The 24469-nt window shown below is 36.4% G+C and overlaps 1 protein-coding gene across 1 annotated transcript; it reads left to right on the top strand.

Moving 5' to 3' along the window:
• Positions 1-253: 253 nt before the first annotated feature.
• LOC137404416 (transmembrane protein 201-like) lies at positions 254-18314 on the top strand. The gene is made up of 9 exons (XM_068090617.1): positions 254-386; positions 5060-5216; positions 6202-6342; positions 6816-7007; positions 8293-8516; positions 9778-9966; positions 12690-12871; positions 16575-16901; positions 17920-18314. Exons 1-9 carry the CDS (start codon positions 286-288, stop codon positions 18045-18047), a joined length of 1641 nt encoding a protein of 546 aa, XP_067946718.1. The 5' UTR covers positions 254-285; the 3' UTR covers positions 18048-18314.
• Positions 18315-24469: the final 6155 nt, after the last annotated feature.

Genomic DNA, 24469 nt, shown 5'->3' with positions numbered 1-24469 from the left:
TTACCCCACTATGTTTTTTTAAAAATTAACTCGGTTGGCCCGCAATCCAAATGGAGTATGGTATGGAGTATGGAGGGCACATTCACAACGGTGTCGACACTGATCCACAACAAATGCCGATATATTTGACAGCGACTACAGCTTCGTCCTTTTTCCTTAGCATTCAAATCCTATCCATTGTAATCGGAAGCCGACTCTCCCTCCCAATAAAACATTGTAGTTTCAAAGCTAGCTTTTAACTTCGTAGTGTCTTGAATTTGAATGGAATTATCCAAAGTTTAAGCCATGCCTGAATTACTTAAATTGGACTTCAGTGAACCCATATACTGTGCTGGTTTTGTTATCAGCATTGGGATTTCAATTTTACTTTTGTTTAAGCTCTTACGGTAAGCTACAAATTCTGAAATTAATAATATTTTGCACGTGCCATGCGTGGCCAATAAAACTTGGCCGTTAATCTAGAAACCGTGCATTAAAGCATAATGATTGATTATATGAAATATTGCAGGAGCGTTAAGAGAGCTGTAATATTGTATTGTAATAGTCTGCATTTATTTTTGAATTTTGATAGGCTTATTTTATGCATGTATAGCATTAACAGTTTGTGGCATGCAAATTAGGAACTCTTTTTCAAAAAGGAAAACCGGTCACCCTGAGAACTTTTGGAATATATATGTTACGTCAAGTTTACTTCAGTTTGAACTAAGTAAACATAAGTGTGAGCTTGTTTGAGAACTGATCTTAACTGCAAACAAAGGAGCATACATACATGTATTGCCAAAAGTAATGATATTAACCAAATACACAACAAACTTAAACAATAATAGCTGGTAAACCAGCAAATTTAAAAACAGGAAGTCTCAAAAATAACATTCTAAAACTTATACTATTTAACTTATATTGATAAAACGCAAGTAATTTGCTGTCACTGTATAAAACTTTACCATGACTTTATACTGTTATTAACACAAACTTATTGTAATCAAAGTTACGATTTGCAGACCATGGACACACAGAATGTCTACTAAATACAACCAATATTTGCTAAACAGTTTGTAGTGTTGAGCATTTTCAAATTAGTTTTATGTGAAGTTATCCTTTATAGGCGAATTTGTCTTGGAGCACAGCTTGTTCACCTAAAATTTTATAACATTTCAGGCTTTGATGTGAACTGCTGTAAAAGCACTCACAGTATTTCTCAAAATAAAACAGCCAGTTAGTTGAGTCTGGCTGCTGAACCATATGAAACCCATGTTTTTTTTCTGATGCTCAAGGTTAAGACCAAAACAACTAAATGGTCGTCCCATATTTTGAGCAAGTAGTACAATGTACTGCAAATATGGTATTTATTTCATCATCATTATTAATGTAGTAAATATTCAATCTAAAGACATTTCATCTTTTGTTTTGGTCTGTAAGCAAAATACCTTCCTTAGCTGCTCAAAAAATTTCAGTCAAGTCATTATAAATCATCTTTAATTCATGTTTGTTTAAAGATATAGAAGCTTCTGTACCATATGTATTGTAAGATGCACTGTGTTTAAACAATTTTATATTAAAATGTAAAGAAGCATTCTTTTGATTTGTGCTTATAATCACTAGTCATGCATTTTATGTTCAAGAATCGTCTACATATATATCTTGATCTACCCAGTCATAATGCATATTTGGTTTATATGACTGTGACATGTATCACTCAATGACAAGTCTGTTTTGTACGCACCACCAAGTGTGCTATGTGAGAAGCACTCTTGGAAATGATGTGACACACGAAAATAGGCTACTGTCTAAACCTTGTAATCAAATAAACTGCTTTAAAAATGAACAGCCATCAGTATTTAAAGACAGGTAGCTGTCATTCGATCCATGCCACTGAGTTTGCCATGTAGGAAATTTTGCAGGTCATTTAGTGGGCTAGAACGAGTTTACTAGCAGTAGGTTGTTCCATGTTATAAAAAGTGGTGGGCCATTGCAATTTAATCTATAAGCAAGTTTTGTTGATGACCACATGTCAGCCTTTGTGGTTGCTGTGGAAACACCAGTAAATAGTAAAAATAAGTGCGCTGCATTATTGTGCTAGACAGCATCGTAAGGCGCATTAACCCTTGCGGCTGATTCAACATAATATGTTGAATCGATATTTTTTACTATATTATAGTAAAAAATATCGCTTTCTCATTTACAAGTCTTGCTTAAATTATCATTTTTGCTCAAGTTTGCCACATAAGACCTTTTTCAATTAGTGGCATGGCCAGATGTCTACAAGATATCTCCAAGGCGAGAGGTCTACAAGTTGAAGCACATAAATTACATAATTTTTTTATTATATATTTCAATACATCAGAGTCTTGGCTTTCGAATGAGCCTATATTCAATACACAAAGAATAATAGAACTGTGAAAAACGGGGTGTCAAAAGTACATCCTGCAAAAAAAAACACTTGGTTCAGGTACTCAAAATGTGGCGTCATAATTCTCATTTAGCCTTAGGTCGTCGATTCCTTTCGCTGCCATTGAGGCTGTGTTTTTCTTTGACATTCGGTGCTGTTAAACCCGGAGAGCGCTAATAATAAACTAAGATTCTAGATAATCAACAATGCCCGCGGTCGTGCTAACGCCCGACCAATACAAACACATGTTCTGGGTTAATTAAATATGTTTCAATAAATGTACTGTCGTTGATAAAGGTAATGAAATCACATCGATTAAATTATGACCTGCGGTTGCGTGGCCCTAGGACTAAATGTCAATCGCACTTTCGCGAGATCACGCAATGCTTGAAATTAATTAGTCTCAGTCGTCACCCTTAACATCGCATTAAAAATAAAGAGCTAGTACATAATATCATCGGGAAAATATAGTATGGTTCTTGGAGTCTGAGGTACTTATCATAGAAATAATATGTACATGGAGAACTAATGACACTGATTCCTTTGTCATCTTCATTCGTTCTCTGGAGTTGTCCTACCTTCCCCTGCACCTAGCGTCATTATCGTCACTTTCGTAGTTGATAAATAAGCGGTAAGAGCACACAACAACGAATATGAGAATTGTGATGTCACAATTTTCGAGACTATGCCAGTAAACTTTTTCGCGGTAGAGCTCTGGGGTAATCCTATAAACACCAATCAATGTCTGTCTCACCATGGCAAACAATAGCTCATTCGAAAGCCAAGACTCTGATGTATTGAAAAATACAATAAAAAAATTATGTAATTTATGTGCTTTAAAGCTTCTTATTATACTGATGTCTTTGACAATACCATATCTGCGAATAAAACTTCGATTTTCTATCTGGTTAAATGAACTGTATTCAACTTTGGAGAAGTTTTGGTCTTTTTCGTGGATCGTCAAGGTTGAAATACAATATGTATGTAATATTAATTCTGTGCAATGACAAACATATTTGTTACTTTAACCAAAATTTAATATTTTAAACTTCATACCAATTTATGTAATATATAAAAGATCAGTTACTTGAAAGCCAGTTTAATTGTTTGCGTTGTGCTGGTAGTATGCTATAATTTATGTACAACTTCCTGTAGTTTTAATGTACTCATTTGACCAAGTTGGTCTAAGAAATAAACACAGACATATCGGTAAAGCTAAATCTGTGGGAAGGAATCCTGAAAAAGTTATAAAAATGATGTGGTTGTTTGAACTAAAAATGATGTAGTTGCTTTCAGCTTATTGTAAATTGCTCACCAAATAAATGTCTTGCCATTTTTATCAGATGTCCACTTGATTAATTTTGGCAAATCTTCCTGTGCTCTGTTATAGTAATCCGCTTCATGTGAATAAGATCAGTTTTTTTCAGAGAAATTCTTGTGAATTCGTTTTTATTAGACCTTTAATTGCCTGTAATGTTTAAGCTTTTTCTTGGGCTAACTTCTGACTACATGTTTCAATGGGTGTTTAAATAAGGAGGTGGGATATATACATCTATTGCTTGAATATTTACTTCTATTGTTCCAAGGCACTGCTTTCGAAAAGCAGCTGGGAAGCATCCCTGTTTAAGTAAATCATATACGAGCAACTGAACATAAATTCACATCCCATCGGCATAGATATGAGGACTAATGTGTATCTAATTGTATCTACATTTGATATTACAAGTGGCAAATGTTAACCGTTAACAGTATCAAATGTCTAATGTAACATTTGTTTATGTTGCAGGACCCACAGAAAGTATATATGCAAAGGGATGCGGATGACAATTTTAACCATTTTTAGTATAAAACAAATAGAAGATAAAGCAAAACTGCTGCAGGCACATCTGACAGGAATTTTCTTTGTGGCAAAAGAAATTTTAAATATTTAGCTTCAGACTTTGCCATAAGTTTTTCAAACTAAAATGTCATTCAACTAAAACAGTTTAAGACAAAATTGTTTTACTGCTTGTACAACATGATTTTAATACCGCTTTAGACTACATGTAGCATGTAGCTTTATCTCATGATCATAAGCTAGCAGTTTTTGTTGACGGTTGTTGAAAGCCTCTCGTGTTGTTAATTATTGCGGGAGAATTCAAAGAAAGTAGGGTGAAAAAATTGATGCACGACACTTGCTCCAATGTTCGAAGCAAAAAGTAAATCTTACCTACCAATAATTTTACCTGCATTATTGTACAAATTGACCAAAAGTTGAGAGAGCAGGATGCTTTAAAGAGTTTATTGTTACACGGAAGCATCTGGTAAAATATTGCTATATGCCAATTGTACAACAGACTACAATTCTTTTTTGCATGTAGTACAATTATGTTACATCAATAGATCTTCTAGACAGTTCAGGATCTTGCAGACTTCATATGTAATCCGAAGTGATGTCATACTACAATTACTACACTGAAGCAAACATCACATGAAATATTGTTACTTAACCATTGTACAACAGTATTGGGCATTTTATTTTTAGATATAGTACAGTTGTTGTATATTAATAGACCTCGAAACAATAGAGAACCTCAGAATTAAGGTCATCAATAACCATTAATTAACCATCTATAGAATGTTTTCAAATGTTTGCAGCTTCATATTTGTTTGGTTAAATATTCATTTTAGACCATATTTTAATAAGAGTGTTGTATGCTGGTTTTGTCATGAGCCTTTCTCAGTACCGTATGGAAACAGAAACTGCTGGGATTGCCCATTCTGCGAGCAATACAATGGCTTCACCAAAGATGGTGGCTACAATAAGCCAATTCCGTCACAACACAATGTAAGTAGTTTTCTTCCTTCATAATAGAGGACACAGTAGTGATATTGCAATGCGTTGTTATATTATATGTTATTGAGAGGAACATACGTTCATTGGTTAGAGGAGTAAACATAACATAAAAACTAACATGTTTGCAATTTCCTAATTTAGATCAATGCCGGAGAACAAGTCATAGTGAGTTAGTGTTCATCAGACAAGCTTTGAAATAGAAACTTTAAACAAGATTTAAAATAGCGCGCTAGCAGTCCCGTGCGTCGTAAGAGCTCATGTGTAATAAGTATATCACTAATTATTCCACAATAGAGCAAGGTGGTTGATTGATGCAGTTGATAGCGTGCTTGTCTAGGAATCTAAAAAATTTGCTCCATTGTAAATGTTCTTGAAAAATGTTCTTAGTATGGCTTTAGACAGACGAACAGACCAATGGACAGACGGACATGGCTCTTACTATAGTAAATAATCGTTATCAGCAACTTTCTGACTTATGTTTAGCTCATGTCTATACTTACACATTAACAAGCAGCAAACCTTTTCATGCAATAAAAATAATAATAATAAAAGTAATGAAAGACAATAAAGTAATGCAAGCACAGTTATTAATATTTAAAAAGAGCTTAGGTTGTCAATAATGATTTGCGGACTCCAACTGCTTAGCGCCAGATTCTTACTTATAATGGTGATTCTGAGATGAGAGATGATTTTGAGATCTGGCTTTTTTGCTCCAAAAAATCAGTAGTCGAAACACATTTTTACTTATCATGTGAATGATACAGAATCATCTGTCTTATCTCTCTTGACAGCGTTTGATACATGAATCTGTCACAAACTAGTTATTGGCTAAGTACAGTATATGGAAGCTTTTGGTTCATCTAGTCTTCTTCATTGGAGTATGTATTGCGTAACTTATAAGTGCTCTTATCAGAGAGTGGTAATTGCCAGATCTTTGTGCTGGTGTTTGTTTCTAATTATGTAATTTTGTTGTTAGGAGGATCTGAATTACCTTTTGAATTGTACGGAGAAGGTGCAGCAGTCTAAAGTGGAAACTAGCAACAGACTCTGCGAGACTTGTACTCGCAATCAGACCATGAAAGTTCGACAGCTGGCTAACTTTACACCAACCAATGAGGTAGTGGAGAGCTTCTTATACTTGTCATTTTTACCTAAGTTGAACTCTAAGTGTTTCAGTATTCAATTTTTCTCATTTAGTTCTGATTATTCTATTTTGTGACTAGAATAAGTTTCAGTAAACTAAAAATAAAGATGTCTTAACCATGCTGCCAAATCAGATGACGTGATGTATGTTGTTTGTGCCATTCCAACGCTACCTTGCGATAAGTATATAATTAAAGCTTTTTCAATTGAACTGTAGTACATTTTTTCTCACTTCACAGTTTTTAAATATTCGTGTTAGTTTGTTGCTTGCGTTGCATTTGTTTGTTTCACATGCAGAAGCTTAACTTTCTTCATATAACCCATGCCTTGTTTTCAATAAGACCGTATTCTGTCCCGGAAAATAGTCGAGAAGTCATAAATACGGTAGAAGTATATAACATTTTTGTGACTCTCTTAATTTTCTTGTTTCACTGTGACTATTGACAGGCGAGATTTGATGAAGAAGTAGAGGTATACAAGGCAAGGCTAGAGAGAGTCTACAGGCTCTGCTTTAGCTGTCAGCAGCGAGTGCACGATGAACTACGGAGACAAAATGAACTTATGCGACCGAAATTGATGAAACACTTACAGCGCAGCAGACGTGCCATTTCGCAACTGTCATCAATGCATCGCAAGCAGGTAGTTTTGTGTTGTTCTCTGAACTGACATCTACGGCGATCTCTCAATTTTCAGTTTATTGTAAATATTGAAAGATAACTGTACTGAGATTGAGAAACACTGTAAAATTGAGACACGCCCCCTGCAAAAAGTGAAAATTCATGAAATATAGACTAATTTAAACGTTTTAGCTATAATTTTAACACGAGAACACTTAAACTGCTAGCTACACCTTTCGTAGTTATTGGCGAGTATTATATATGATACGTGTAAGTAGATAAATTGAGGTTTTCTTGATTGACTTTTAATTTATATTCCAACTTCAGTCGGGTATTTTAAGCCAGAGAATGCACTTATGCATTAATATTGACTTGATCTGGTCTGAATATTCATGCTTGTGATTAACTGGGTTCGTTGTGAGAAGGAAGTCACGTTTGTAAATATGAGAGTGGGGAATAACTGTCACATTGTATGACTCATAAACAGCCTCAGCGGCGAGACTGACAGTGTATTTCTATACATATACAAGTGAAAGCTATTCCAATTAAAAGGTAGCATGAATAATAAAAATATGTCCAAAGAGAGCAAGGAATAATTTTGAATAATAATAAAAGTTAATAAATAGTACAATTTTTATCATTTTTTATCTATTTTTTTTATCCCGCAAAGTACTGAAGCTGCGAAAACTGAAGCGTGAAGTGGCGAAGCATTACTGCAGTTGTATTGCAGTATCTCATAAATATACGCCTTCTGACTAGAGAGGTATCAGGTCTTCACGAGCAATTTTTTACGATTTCTATTATCTTGCATTTTTGGGGAGGTGTAATACAGCTTGCTAGTGTAATACTGCCTTTTCAGACAATTTTAAAGATAATAGCATTAGGAGGTCTTATAAACATTGCCTTGTTAATACAGTTTTTAATTAAGACCTAACTACAATCCACTCATGGAAGTTTTATATATTCATTCATCTGTCTCTCTGAATGGCTATAATTCTCTATTTATTAACCAGAACATTTTAAAAATACTTTCAGCCGTCGCATGCAAAGTGAACAATGATTGCTGGAGGAAAAATTATGCCATCTTTTCAGAAAGTGACTCTGATATGGCGGTGTTGCATTAGATGTAATTTAAGGTTTACAGGAGATATAATATCATCAATAAAATATTTAGTATTTTGCTCTCTAGCATTTGTAACCAATTTAACATTGCTGTTTTTTCCGTTACTATAGTAAATAGTAAACATAAAGTCGTTTGTACTGTACGTCAAAATAGTTCAAATAATTTCCACCAGTTTTCATTTCAGGGCTCGACGAGATTGGCCATGCTTCTGATCTCAAGTCTGAAGGTAGCTTTACTGACAGTGATATCCTTGAGTCTATATGTAGCGCTGTCTCCCATTCTGGGCTGCCTTAGGATAAAGTCTCTGGCAGCGCTATATCATGTGCTAAAGACTCATCAAATTCATTTCCAACTGGCAGGGGTCATCTTTCAACTGATCTCTCTTTTTATGCACTTATTAACTGAAAGGTAGGTGTGTGTTTGGCTGCTCAATGTGGTTATGGCAAGTCACAAAGCGTCATATAGGCTGGGCAACTCATTCCTTTTGTTAGTTTTGTATAAAGCTGTAGACAGCAGGTGCGTAGTGTCCAGCTTAAACTTCAATGGCATCAACAGTGAATACACCATTGTGGTGTTTATTCAAAAATCTCTCTTATCATTGGCTAATTTTGTTAGTGGCTAATACATTTTTCGCGTTTTATAAGTTTTTCAAAGAAATACATTGTAAGATTTTATGTTTAATTAAAAACACAAAAATCAATAGCATTGACCGCAACTTGGCAGTTACACTCACATGCTTTGACTATTCCTAAGTCTTTGCAATGTTTAAAACATCCATTTTCGAATAAGCAATCTGGAAAAAAATTAGTAAAATGGTTTTTCAATGTTGCCATGCCGGGTAATATTATTAGCATTGTTATGGCAAATTATTGTGTAGTTTTATATGGTCAACATCATGGTACTAATATATGCATGTTTTTAGACTTATCTTTTTTGCATGTGCTGGGGCTGATAATAGCAATAGTAGTGGCAACCAAATACAATCCTTTGTTTTACTACATCTGCTGGGTCTAGTCCCACTTTTGATGTATGATATGTCTATGGTTATTTGCTTACCTTGTCTGCTGGGTCTAGTTATCGGCTCCCCGATAAGGTAGTCCGAGCTGTTTTTTTTTTTCATTTTCATCTCTTCCATACATTAAAAATAAATATTATAAGTTATAACACCATAAATCCTGAAAATAATTTGCGCATTTCACATACTTATAAGGAAACACGTTTTTATCAGATAATAGCAGAAAAGAGACAGGAAATCAGTCAAAGAACATCGAGTGAGCTGTTGTTTTATGTGTTGTTGCTGGGTGAAAACATTAGACTCTTCTTAGAATTACTTTCCAATAATATATTGTTTTCATATATTCCAAATATCTCCGCTTTTATTGTTGTGAGCCATTTTTGTTTCATTTAAAACAAGATTGTGTGAGATTTTCCTTGTCAATCGTAAGGGGTTGTGACGATGAAAATGAATAGGTAAGCACTGATCTAGTCTAACAATATAATATATATGTCCATATTTATTTATTTAAAAGCTAAGTGACCACCCAAATCAATCAGTGTGTCCGATTGTGATACTTGATGTTGGTTTTCCCATTTCACTGCTTTCACCAGAGATAAGAACAACATCTTTGGAAGTTGATTGATATGTGTCGATTGCTATATTGATCTGTAGATGGCAACTGCGAGATTTTATAAACTGTGTTTTATGGCTGCTCTGCTATGGACACGCGGTGCTTCTCCAGCGTCTCTTACTTCCAACACTTTTATCGTACCAAATTATTCCAGCTAGTCTGCTCACCATTATTTTGCTCAGCACCTGCATGGAAGGAGGACGTAGACACCTGCTGCCCCTGGAGAGCAGGTATGATCAGCTCTACATGTGGTTTTTATGTGACAACACAAAGTCTGACCATGCGATTAGTACAAATTGATAGAGCTACGGTGCTCTACTTACCATATTTTTCATGGCATAAGGCGTACTTAAAGCCAAGTTAAAAAAAAATTGACTTGTTTTTCAAAAAAGTCGATTGCACAGGGTACTGAGCTCTAAAATTTGTTGTGTGCCTTCGGGAAGTGCACTACAATCATTTCTTCTCCTGCTGTATACAGCGGTGTGCTGCTAATTGCTATTTGTTAAAAAAACTCTTTAAAATGGTTGCGGTAAATCGACTTGCTTAGGAGGCTCAGCTTAAACTGGTTTATTTAAACAGTTAAATTAACAGAGTTTAATCAAGTTATGCCACCATATATGGGTGGATTGTTGATTTCTGGGCTAAGGTAAAGCCAGCTTCTATTGTCAGAGCTTTCGAAAAAAGCTGGTGTCAATATTGAACTGCAACCCGCTAGCGAGTTTGACTCTGAAGATGATGAGAAACCTGAAAAGTTGAACATAATGTTAGGAAAAGAGTGAATAGTTTATCTAATAAAGTTGACTAAGTTTACTGTTTTGTCGTTTTACTTGTATTAAAATGTAACTTATAATATCGCGCGCATTATATATTTGTTAAGTACATAAGTAAACCGCGGAATTGAGGCTACGCCTCTGATACTGTGCGCCCTATGATGCAAAAAATACCGTAATTCTGCTTTAGTCAACCAACTTCAGTGGCAGTTTTATTTTAGCCTAAAACTTTCAAAAACTACTACGATCACACTTTGACTTACAACCTAACAACTTTTTAAAAACTAGCTTAAAATTTGAGTGAATTACTTGACTCCAACTGCAAGGTTTTGTAAATAAGTGCATACGTATGCACAAACATAGTGCATATATATGCACTATGTTAGTGCATACATATGCACTAACATAGTGCATATATATGCACTAGGTTAGTGCATACATATGCACTAACATAATTTGGTTACATGAGACTTGAATAATATTAAGTAGTACTTCATATCCTGCTTTTATAATTTTAAAATTGTGAATCTAAAAAAGGGAGTAGTAGTAGTAAAGACGGAAAAAAAATTTTTTTTTAAACTGCTACGAGAAATTAGATAAATACGAGGCAGCATTTTTTTATTCATTTGTTAAAAAGCTATGAAGCTTTCTTGTAGTTATTGTAAAAACAGAAAAGCTAAAACTGGTAGAAGGGAGGAAGCTGGAGGTAATAATTAAAGATATGGGATCAGAGTTTACTAGGCTAAATATCTCTAATACCATTTAAAGTGACGAATTTAACTATTGGTTATGACAGCATTATGTTCCTTTGATATAGTCTGATAGACAAATATTAAATTTCTTGGGTATTTTTGATCATTTGCTAAACCCTTGAATTGTATGTTGAGGCAAAGTCTTTTTCTCACACCATGTTGGTTTACCATGGGTTTTCCACTATTTTCAGTCATGCTTGTACATATAGTCAAGTCAAAGTTATTTGTTATCAAACTTACATAAATACTAGCAATAAGCCCAGGATAGCCCGCAGGTGGTGTTTATGAGGCAAGTTTTCAGAAACTAGACAGAGTTTTACAACCAAATATTTTAGCGACTTGGCGAGAGGCATATGCATGTGGAGTTTGGAGGAAATTGGGCAACAAATGTGGAAGTGCATGGCTTTTAGGCGGACTAACATACTGACACATTCACGCACATACACAATGTGGGATTTATTAATATAGGTTACAAAAACAGCATGTGTAAAATCTCTGTATAAAACTCTCATGTCTATAGAAAGTAAAAATGTTTTTGTAATATAAAAACAGTCAAATTTCTTGATCTTTCATTTTTTTAAAATTCAAATGAACTATTTCATAGTCAGCAATTAGAATGGGGGAGTTGCCCGTATTTCTACAGCTCATCACACAAAGGGCAAAACAAGGGAGTTAATTCTATAAATGTTTCATTTAAATCCAAACATTAAAAAGTTTATTACTGCATAAAGTTGTTGAAGTTCTTGGTCACAATCCTTGTAGCATAAGCCTAAAGGTGGTACATTAGTGGAGTTATGGTCTCATGACAAGTTGGATTTGTGTCACGAGACAATGTATAAAGCATAAGTTGCCTGGATATATCGTAGTACATTCGTAGCTTGTATTCGTAACAGCCTTAAGATGCACACTAGCCGATATTTAATGCGACATCGCACTGCATGGCACGAATCTGCGCTAGAACTCACTCATCGAGCTCATGTGGAGCGATAACACTAGACATTCTCTATCACATCTTTATCGCGCGCGAGATGCATTACGGTTGGTTTTTCCGCGAAAGCATTTTTTTGGCTGATAATTTTTTCGTATCGATGTTCACCAACGTACAGCAACAAAAATTTGCTATTATGTCACAATTGAAACATCATCAAAATGAGCACTGAATTGTTCATAAATTTAATAAGAGGCAATATCGCCGGTGATATCCCCATGCGCCTCATGACACACGTGATAAAATCGCCTAGTGTGTTTGCACCTCAAGGGTTAGCCATTGTCACTGTCAACTGTCATTGTAGCTGTGATATTCTGATTTTATGAACTTTGTAAAGCTGATACTATTGCTTGTTTGGCCAGTTGTGTTACTAATACATTCTCATCTGTGGACCACACAAGTTGTGTTTTATTAATTGAAGTTAGTTACTTGGGCTAATACAGGTCGACAAGCCCTTCAGGTTCTAGTACTTGGGGTTCTGTAGTCAGCAACCAAAGTGATAGCGGGGTCAGTGAAGGCCAGCCCAATATTAGAGACGTTATGTGTGATGAATTTGACGCTATGGACTGCACCGCTTCGGAGTTATCTTCTCTCAACATCGGGGTGTCTCCTAGCAAAAGCCAGTGTAAGTGTGTTTCACTCATTCGCATTAATAGCTTCCATGGTTTTTATAACTTTATACCTACCCACTGTCGCATTGAGCATGTCATTGTTTTGTATATTTTTAATTTGGTAGTTTTCTGCTCATGCCCTTCATGAATGTAGCTTGTTTCTTGTTACCATGGTTCTGGTTCTGGTTCTGGCACTCTCTAACGATTTATACTTTTAGGTATTTGCTAATTTTGCACACAATTTGTTGTGACAGTAAGGCATCAACACAGGATTTATTGCTTAATAAAATAATATTGGCATAAGACAATGCTTTTGGATAGTACAGTGCATCCTCAGGATACGATGTTTATCGTACATCAGGGTAATCATATCTTGAGGGTGCACTGTATATTATTTTGCGTTCAACAGATTAAATTTTACTGAGAAGTCATTTGTGATAATTAAGAAAAGTTTGGATGACTAAAATGTTAGGGCTAGTTTCTACTTTTCAGGAAACTTGTATTACTTTATGCAGTAGGTCAGCTAGAATCAGTAGGTCATCTGTAGTCAGTAGGTCAGCTGTAGTCAGTAGGTCATCTGTAGTCAGTAGGTCAGCTGTAGTCAGTAGGTCAGCTATAGTCAGTAGGTCAGCTGTAGTCGGTAGGTTAGCTGTAGTCAGTAGTTTAGCTGTAGGCAGTAGGTCAGCTGTAGTCGGTAGGTCAGCTGTAGTCGGTAGGTCAGCTGTAGTCGGTAGGTCAGCTGTAGTCGGTAGGTCAGCTGTAGTCGGTAGGTCAGCTGTAGTCGGTAGGTCAGCTGTAGTCGGTAGGTCAGCTGTAGTCGGTAGGTTAGCTGTAGTCGGTAGGTCAGCTGTAGTCAGTAGGTCAGCTGTAGTCAGTAGGTCAGCTGTAGTCAGTAGGTTAGCTGTAGTCAGTAGGTCAGCTGTAATCAGTAGGTTAGCTGTAGTCAGTAGGTTAGCTGTAGCCAGTAGGTCAGCTGTAGCCAGTAGGTCAGCTGTAGTCAATAGGTCAGCTGTAGTCAGTAGGTCAGCTGTAGTCAGTAGGTCAGTTGTAGTCAGTAGGTCAGCTGTAGTCAGTAGGTCAGCTGTAGTCAGTAGCTCAGCTGTAGTCAGTAGGTTAGCTGTAGTCGGTAGGTTAGCTGTAGTCGGTAGGTTAGCTGTAGTCGGTAGGTCAGCTGTAGTCGGTAGGTCAGCTGTATTCGGTAGGTCAGCTGTAGTCGGTAGGTCAGCTGTAGTCGGTAGGTCAGCTGTAGTCAGTAGGTCAGCTATAGTCAGTAGGTTAGCTGTAGTCAGTAGGTCAGCTGTAGTCATAGGTTAGCTGTAGTCATAGGTTAGCTGTAGTCGGTAGGTTAGCTGTAGTCAGTAGGTCAGCTGTAGTCAGTAGGTTAGCTGTAGTCAGTAGGTCAGCTGTAGTCAGTAGGTCAGCTGTAGTCAGTAGGTCAGCTGTAGTCAGTAGGTCAGCTGTAGTCAGTAGGTCAGCTGTAGTCAGTAGGTTAGCTGTAGTCAGTAGGTTAGCTGTAGTCAATAGGTCAGCTGTAGTCAGTAGGTCAGCTGTAGTCAGCAGGTCAGCTGTAGTCAGTAGGTCAGCTGTAGTCAGTAGGTCAGCTGTAGTCAGTAGGTCAGCTGTAGTCAGTAGGTCAGCTGTAGTCAGTAGGTTAGCTGTAGTCAGTAGGTCAGCTGTAGTCAGTAGGTTAGCTGTAGTCAGTAGGTCAGCTGTAGCCAGTAGGTCAGCTGTAGTCATTAGGTCAGCTGTAGTCAATAGGTCAGCTGTAGTCAGTAGGTCAGCTGTAGTCAGTAGGTCAGTTGTAGTCAGTAGGTCAGCTGTAGTCAGTAGGTCAGCTGTAGTCAGTAGCTCAGCTGTAGTCGGTAGGTTAGCTGTAGTCGGTAGGTTAGCTGTAGTCGGTAGGTTAGCTATAGTCGGTAGGTCAGCTGTAGTCGGTAGGTCAGCTGTATTCGGTAGGTCAGCTGTAGTCGGTAGGTCAGCTGTAGTCGGTAGGTCAGCTGTAGTCAGTAGGTCAGCTATAGTCAGTAGGTTAGCTGTAGTCAGTAGGTCAGCTGTAGTCAGTAGGTCAGCTGTAGTCATAGGTTAGCTGTAGTCATAGGTTAGTTGTAGTCGGTAGGTTAGCTGTAGTCAGTAGGTCAGCTGTAGTCAGTAGGTTAGCTGTAGTCAGTAGGTCAGCTGTAGCCAGTAGGTCAGCTGTAGTCATTAGGTCAGCTGTAGTCAGTAGGTCAGCTGTAGTCAGTAGGTCAGCTGTAGTTAGTAGGTTAGCTGTAGTCAGTAGGTTAGCTGTAGTCAGTAGGTTAGCTGTAGTCAGTAGGTCAGCTGTAGTCAGTAGGTCAGCTGTAGTCAGTAGGTCAGCTGTAGTCAGTAGGTCAGCTGTAGTCAGTAGGTTAGCTGTAGTCAATAGGTCAGCTGTAGTCAGTAGGTCAGCTGTAGTCAGTAGGTCATTTGTAGTCAGTAGGTTAGCTGTAGTCAGTAGGTTAGCTGTAGTCAGTAGGTTAGCTGTAGTCAGTAGGTCAGCTGTAGTCAGTAGGTCAGCTGTAGTCAGTAGGTCAGCTGTAGTCAGTAGGTCAGCTGTAGCCAGTAGGTCAGCTGTAGTCAGTAGGTTAGCTGTAGTCAGTAGGTCAGCTGTAGTCAGTAGGTCAGCTATAGTCAGTAGGTTAGCTGTAATCAGTAGGTTAGCTCTAGCTTTGGCTTTAGAAGCCTTCGATAGAGCTGCGCTGACCTCTTCAAGCTTTGTTAGTAATTACTGTTTGTCATTTAGACTTTTCTTACCTATAGAGTGACCATCTGCTACCCGTTTCCTGCCAGTAGTCGGCATGTATACGTTTTATATAGAGTAAAACTTGGACTTACAATGACACCTACATACTATTTTTTATGTGCAACATAATCTGTTTAAAAGATTTTCTGTTTCGTCATTTGAAGCAGTATTTGAGGTAAGATGTCGAAAGTTTCTTTTCAAAATCCATTAATGTAAGCCTTACTTTCATGAATAAGGAAGGGTTTTATTGAATGAATAGTGTTTGGATAATCTATTTTGAAAATATCTTTAATCGTTTGGTCCATTTTTGTGACTTGAGAATGCTAATAAAACGTAGTATTTGGTCAACATTAACGACGGTATTATTAAAATCTCTCTTGGTGATGTCTATGCGCTGCTGATAATGCATAAAGTCGTGAGCTGTCAGTTACATTTTAAGTAAGAGCAAGTCATATTGTGCATACACTGTCATTCCTGCGTACTATGCTATGAAGTGGTTCTGGCATACAATGCTTTTTTATAACTTCAAACTCGGAATAATTTTTAGGGTCATTGAGTACCAAGGTTATCGAGTACAAAGTGTGCCAGAACGACTATATAGCATACTTCTTTCCTGTGTCTTTCGGGAACAGTAGTAATAAAACATTTTTTTCTTGATTTTAGTCTATTATTCAGTTTCTTGTGTATAATTTAGATTAAGAATTTTTTGACATAGTTTTAAATAATGCAATTGTTTTACTTCTATACGTAATTACTTGGTATATTTACTCTTGTTATTAGACATGACAAATTATGTAAAATGCAATATATTCTTGTAGGAATATTTGGTCCTACATATTACTGTTTTGACAAATGAAGTAAATATCAGAGTATGTTTATTTTATACGTCAAGATTTGGTTGTATTTCCTGAGTTTGGTGTGTGTGAGAAAAGCAACTGATGTTATTGTGATTTTAGTTACATACGGTCGACCTGCTACCCCTGCTCCTTTTATCAGACCCTCAGCCTTGAGTTCTGGCAGATCATCATACGGGGGCAGTGTGCGGTCCTTTCGTACTGCACCTAGTATGTATAATGGCTATAGCCCACCGCCACATCTATCTAGAGCTCCATCTTATAGTTCACTATGTCCACCTACTAATAGCAGTCCTCCTCCTTCCCTGCCAAGCTATGATGGCATCGCTAACCACTTCTCTACTTCACCAAGTGTCAGCAACTACATGAGCATAGGCTCTTCACCTGATTCTCCTACCAGCTCCATCTACAGTCATGCTAGCCAGAGAGGTAAGAAGGCGAGCCTGAGATATAAGCGAAGGTCAATTTGATTGTTACAGAGAATTCGCATCTGCTTATTGGTTGGTTTCACAAGTGAATACAGTAATAACTTGAGATACAAATGTTCTGAAGTATGAGAAATTTGAGATAGTCAAAAAATTCCAAGCAGATTTTTGCCTGAGATACGAGCATACGAGATGGTTCCCAATGCAGCTGAGTAGGCGGAAACAACATCGCTCCGGTCTTTCTTGTCAGATCACAAAGGACTCAAAAGGGCCGGTTGAAAGTAAAAATGAAAGTGAGTCTGAAAGTGAGGCAAAAAGAGCCAAGCCAGAAGAACAAAAACAAACAAAAACAAAAAATTAGAATCAAGTTTAATGTAAGATTGAAGCTTATTTTAAGTGTGTCCGTAATATAGCAAGTTCATTGAAGTTGGATATAAAGTTTATACATGTATTATGTTACGTAGTGTCACACAATTTTGGCGTACCGAGCATGGTCCCATCAAGTCTCTCGCATGTCACTACTGTCTGTCTCAAATTAAGAACTCCATACAGTACTGTACATCATAATGTCACTTCTTGTTGCTGGATAATAGCAACTGGATATGTATTGTTACTTTGTGAGCGTAAGTGATGAATTGAAACAATCAAAAACATATTTGTTCCATTGTAATTCCTCGTATGTTTGAATCTCAAACATTACTCGTATCTCAAGGAAAAAACTTGCTCGAAAGTTGGCACGTATATCGATTTTCTCGCATTTTGGGGCACTTTTATGTAGAGGTAGGACTGTGTACTATTTTTATTTAATAAAATTTCTGCTACTCATTGTGTGACTGGAATGAGAAGGTACTTTTTTATTCTTAATAAAACCAATCATAATACATTTCTAGTTTGCACATACAAGTAGAGCTCAACAGAATCTAGAATTCTAGATTCTGTTGAGCTCTACTTGTATGTGCAAACTAGAAATGTATTACGATAAATGAACAATTTTTATCATCTTTTATTGCTGCTTGTTTTAGTTGCTCCAGAGAAAACATCTTTGTTTACACAAATCATGCTTGGACTTAGCCTTGGAGTGAACATTTCAATCGGAGCCTTTCTATTGGGACGTTACTCCGTGAATGGAGACTTGCTATCCTTTGTCTAATCTAGTCACTTCTTTTATTTACACTGTGCAGCAGGAGAATTATAACTGTAGAGATAGCTTAGATTCTATGTCAGTCGCTGATGCGCAATATTACTGCTTGGAGTCTGTATCGTCTTCGCAGCATAGCTTTGGAAGATGTGCAATATTACTGTAATTCACCATTTATTTCTATGCAATATCTTTGCTCATTAAACAAAACGAATTATTAGTCACCGGCATGTTATGTTTTACGTATTTTATAGTATGATGAAAGTAGAATATAAAGTGGAATACAGCTTTTTTTTATAATTAGTGTTAATAAATTATGAAATTCACTATTTTAGATGTCTCGTGAAGCATACAAAAATAAGGATGTGTTCAGAGGTAAAACATGGGAAAGCAAATATTGATGGTTAAATAAATTGTTGCAACAGTTGTAGGAGGAATGAGGGGTTTAAAGGTCATGAACTCTGTTGACATATAAATATACAAGCAGTTGGCCTATTGCCAGTTGACTGTATCATACAGTTAAACAAGATAAATGTATTGCAATACGATCATCTCAGAGCTTGGCACCATGTTTTTTACTCGATTATGGTTTGGTTCGGAGTTGTATCCCCAATGTATCCAACTTGTTTCGGTTGGCCTTTTTACTGGCAGTCTCATCTCTATGTATCTTCTCCATTCGCTCCGTCAGCATTCTATGATAAAAATTGAATAAAATTAAATGATTGAAGCTGAAAGCCCTTTGAGTATTAAATATTACAACAGTTTAGAAGCTGTTGTCTTTTAACTAGACAGTTTTTAAATTATTGACATGCTATTTCGGATATAAAAAACGTAATTGCAGCGAAGCTATAAATTGTCTCTCAGCACAATACATCCTGAACTGTTCACAGCCTTTGGTGGGATGTGAACATTTCATGTGGTCACAGGCTTCAAAAGTTAAGTATTACAATACTTCAACCATAGCCTGACATTAAGGATTGTGTTTTCAAGTATGTACCCCAAGAACAGTTTTACCACGCATGTAAAAGCAATTCACATGCGTGGTAATTCAGTGGTACATGGTATTTAGTTGGTATGCTACAGATACCTGTAATATAATGCTTAGATGTTATCCATATGTACATGTAAGATATGCTTAACGTATACATCATAAATGATAAGCGTATGTCTGAATGTTGACATGTGCATATCAAATAGTTTACAAGCACACAGTTTACGTGGTTCAATTCAATCGATAAATTGAATGTATGTAGCAGGAAGTTCCCATGTACATAGTAATTGTCTCACATGTATCTAGTAATTGTCTCACATGTATCTAGTAATTATCTCACATGTATCTAGTAATTGTCTCACATGTATCTAGTAATTGCCTTACATGTATCTAGTAGCTGCCTCACATGTATCTAGTAATTGCCTCACATGTATCTAGTAATTGCCTCAAATGTACCTAGTAATTGTCTCACATGGATCTAGTAATTGTCTCACATGTATCTAGTAATTGCCTCACATGTATTTAGTAATTGCCTCACATGTATCTAGCAATTGCCTCAAATGTATCTAGTAATTGTCTCACATGTATCTAGTAATTGTCTCACATGTATTTAGTACACGTACTTGCTTCACATGTATCTCATAATTATCTCACATGTATCTAGTAATAGCCTCACATGTATCTAGTAATTGCCTCATATGTACCTGGTAATTGTCTCACATGTATTTAGTACTTGTTTCATGTGTACCGAGTAATTGTTTCACATGTACCTAGTAATAAGTTCACATAAACGCATAGATAAAAAGTGGTGTAAATTTAGCCGTGAATAAATTGTACCTTATTCGGTCCTCCAATTCATCCCATGTCTCCCGTTTCAGTGGTACTGAGACCTATTTTAGAAGCGCATGTCACCGTATACCGTAAAACCTCTAATTGAACGCCACCCTTTAATTGACCGTCACCTCTATTTGAACGTCACTTTGACATTATTTGATCTTAACGAAGCCATAGTTAAAAGTGATCAGTAAAAATGTTGCCCACAAAATCGTATTAATAATGGTTCAATTACATCAATAGCAGTTAATTTTTTCGTGGTTATTGTTTCTATCAAAGTCTGTTCTCTAACTCCAAAGCTTTTTATTAAAACCTTGAAAGCATCATTTTAGAAATAATCAATAACCTATCAAGCTAATAGTTTTTCGTTATTTAACGCTGTCTTGATACTTCGACGTATGTGAAAAACGGTTTACATTTACGATAGAATATGAACGACTAGTTTGAGGCTAAAAGTTGAGCTTAGCACGCATGCGGCTAAAAAGTTATCATTGGCATTCCACGATTGTCAATACCTTCCAATACATTCCCATTACCAATACCTTCCATGATGTCAGAAGACATCGTGGAAGGTATTGCACAATCAAAAGAACATGTTCGTTCCATCAAAATCAATAATCAGAACGCAACTGACCGAGCAAACAATGCAAATATTTTTGTTTCAAAAGTGTTTATTTTAGTTTCCTCTTATACATGTATTATAAGTATGATTCATTTATGTCACTTGCTCGTGAATATATTTTTGTATCTTTTGATTGATTATTATATAACTTATAAATTTGCAGAACTATAGCATATTATTTGATAGGATCCTCTCAGTTATCTTAACATGACTTACAATAGATCGACGCTTATAACTCCTCTTCTATCGCCCATAAGAAGCCAGTTTTTGCTGCACACTATAGCAAACATATCGAAGAGTGCAATGAGCTTTTATGCAAAATTGTCGATTATGGCATAAAATAACATATTTCTTGAAATTTAGAATGAATTAAAAAATTGAAAGCTCCAACAAATTGCAAAGCAGGGCCGAGGTTATAATATCATCATAGGCTAATTGTAAGCAATATATAGCCATTGGTAGGGGTATTTCTCGGTTTTCCAATGCATATTTTTTTAGAGATCTATGACAAGTTGGAGGTAAGTTAACAGATTTATTGCATCCAAAAGGGTTAATATCGCTACATCTGGAGGAGAGTGCAAAATATAGACGACATTTGCTTTGCCTGGAAAAGGGCTACATTTATCTTTCCCAAAATTCTAACGAGCTATTTGAAAAATACAATGCCAGCCTCTATTTGAACGCGACCTTTATTTGACCACCTTTATAGGGGAAAAGTTGAAAAAATAGAGCACCATGGTGCTCAAATAAAGGTTACACGGTATATGGTTTTCAAGTATTTTAAGCAAACTCACTTAAATATCGGTTTCAAAGACACGCAGTGAATTTGCTTTAAGGTTTGAAAAAGTTTGTTCGACTTGCAATGACATCATTTTGTGAGTAATATCGGGATAAGAGTATGACAAATTTAATGGAACTGGAATCTTTTTTGAATTTATCATACCTACCTGTACATGTATGTAGATCACACTATTAATATACATGTATTGTTGATACTATGCTGATTTTTGTCCGTGCATTAAAGATTAGCAAAATAAGAGATTTAATTTGCTGTTTAAAATGCAAACGAACATTGATCAGTAATATCACAAGGAAAGTTCACTTTATTCTTTAACAACCGCCTGTTAGGAGGTTTTGACATCTTTTTGTGCACAGCATTGCTTCACAGGTCATCAACTGCTGCTACAGGTATTACATGGAGTATAATTGCTAATATCCTCTGGTAGATGACCGGAAGCCACAAAATTAAACAGATATTGATACTCACCAGTCAGACCATACCTCCTACATGTTTACTGTATACTACAACATACCTACTACATGTATACTCTGTATACTTCTAGTATACTAGAACAAACCTACTACATGTATACTGTGTGCTAGAACATGCCTATGACATGTATACTGTAGGTTAGAACATGCCTGCTACATGTGTACCACATACTAGAACATGCCTATTACATGTATACTGTCTACTGTTCAATGGATGTAGAACTAGGCTCTATCAAAGCAGAAGCTTTGAATAATCAATCTACATGTATGATTAACACCAGCTTCAGTTTCCTGGCAGATTGCCAGTTTTCCAAGTTTGAAACAAAAACATTATAAATAAAAAATTTTAACAATATAACATCAGACTCGTTCTAACTTAAATTATTAGCTACAATTGAGCTGAAAAACAACAAACAACTAAGATTACATTGCTATGCTGTAGAAGTTATTTGGAGATATCGCGCAGAGTTGTGCTATTTACTTGTAGAATTCCTTCAGAGTTGTGAGTTCTTTGTGTTTATTAGAATACTGTTTCTTTTCCATAAAACATTTGATGCAAATCTAACTGGGATGTAGTATGAAACAGATTAATTATATTGCGTTTCACTTTTTGTAGGCGCTTAGTAGCTCTTTTATCAAATCATTGTAATAGCCTAACAGGATCAAGCGCTTGCTGCCCGGTGTCAAACAATACTTAGCGCTATCTGTCTATCTGGTAACCTGGAGCAGTCTTAAAATGGAAACATATTTAAGCAAAAGTTCTTATAGTTAGATATTTGAACTCGTGATAACATAATCACTGCTACATTTAGGAGGAGAGTAAATGCAATAGTTCCCATTAAAACTATTCCAAGAGTGTAGAATTTGTTAAACCGTTTGGGCAGTGTTCGAGAACAAACAGTATGCAGGTACAAATAAAAACAGCAGAGAATTGGCAAGCAACTACCTATCATAGTCCAAATTTTAAATACATGTAGAAGATTCGGTCAAAGGAAAGATTTGCTATATGTTCCATAATTGTATAGTCTACTTTATAATTTGTACAAGAAATATGGCTATAACAAAATTCGTTTTGAAGTTTTGTCGTTCATTCATGGTTGTTATCAGTTTGTCATCAGCCACGAGAAGTGACCTGACTCTGTTGGTAGCTGCTTTATTGGGGCAAAAAATAAAAATTCAAATGTAATAATTACGGACATACTTGTGCATTGGATGGCTTAGGATTTTCTCTTTCTCCCAGATTAGTAGGTTATCTGGTCTATCTAGGACACCCATTTGTTGCAAGACTTCCCTCATGACTGGGTATTCTTGCAAACGGGGCGACTGTTTTTTGGCCGCTACTTTGATTTGCTCAGCTCTGCGAGCCGATCTTACAGGCTCTCTGTGAAATCGGACACTTCTAACTTTGGTTCTAAAACAGGATTAGACCTTAAAATGCAACATAAAACAAAGCAATATGTTCTGACATGTTTATGCTGATTACGAGCAGTGTTGTAGCTTTGTATCATAATGACTGGCTTTTTATTGTCTAATCTTATTACTAAGTTTATATATAGCGATAGTGTAACGATACCTGGATGCACCAGTGCTGAAACACTACGCTGGGTTGACAAGTCAATCATGTTTTCATAGGGCACTGCAGTAGAGCGACGGTTGAGCGACGCATATGAAGCAACAGGAAAGGAAGACCTATGCTGATGCACGAGTGAGATGCTGTTTACGCAAAGGGCCGCTTCCATGGCACAAAGATCGCGCATTGCGTGGGTGTTTCGCTTCCAAACAGCGACACTGAGGATAAGAGGATGAGAGCGACACAGGATGAGACATAGGACACATAGAATGAGAGCAACACAGCTGTTTTCATGATGGAAACAGTTATTTGTGGCTATTTGTGCCTAGCCACAAATAGGTTTTTTGAAGATCCCTAAAAGTGAGACGATCTGATCACCTGTAACAATAAAGAGCTTGCAGGTGGGTGTTTAACAGACTGGTTCTCATGAACTAGAAAATTTTTGAAAGTTTGAAGATGGAAGACCAAAAGCACAGTTGTCTGAAGCTAGGATAAAATTTGCTTAAGATGTTTAAACACATGGCATTTACCCAGACTAACACGCAGACACTTACACACCACACACATCACACAATGACAAAAAGAAATTTATTTTGATATACATGTATTGGCAAATGGGAATTACTTCAGCTGGGCTTATCATTTCTCCATGAATTAAGTTTAGGAAAGCCTGTCTGTTTGAAAAATGAAGCCAATCTGTACTACAATGATAGCCGGGTACATCCGTCCATCTGTCAGAAGCCACAGTTAGAACTTGGGAAAAGACTCATTTTATGAGATTCGAACTGGTGACATTTGTAGTGTCAGTTTGACCTTTTTGCATCTGAACTGATTGTCCACCTGTCAGCATACCCGAATAGTTGTGCAAATTCTTACTCTGCTTTTTATCACCACAGCTGACGATCTCTTATAGCGGCGCAAGACTGCCAGGTACTTGTGAAAATAATAAAATTTAATCTAGATTATGAGATGTATTATATATAAAAATAAAGATATTAAATTATGAATACGTATATCTTCATAGCATGTTAAGATAAGCTCATGATCAAGATCAACTCTCATGTAGTGTTCAACCTACTAGATAGATGGCGGTCATAACCATCAGTTGGACTAAGCAACTTCACTGCACCTGTCATCCCTTAGTG

This window comes from Watersipora subatra, chromosome 9, assembly GCF_963576615.1.
Source record: "Watersipora subatra chromosome 9, tzWatSuba1.1, whole genome shotgun sequence".
Lineage (NCBI taxonomy): Eukaryota > Metazoa > Bryozoa > Gymnolaemata > Cheilostomatida > Watersiporidae > Watersipora > Watersipora subatra.
The sequence above is the reverse complement of the archived record's forward strand: the minus strand, read 5'-3'. Positions and strand labels throughout refer to the sequence as shown.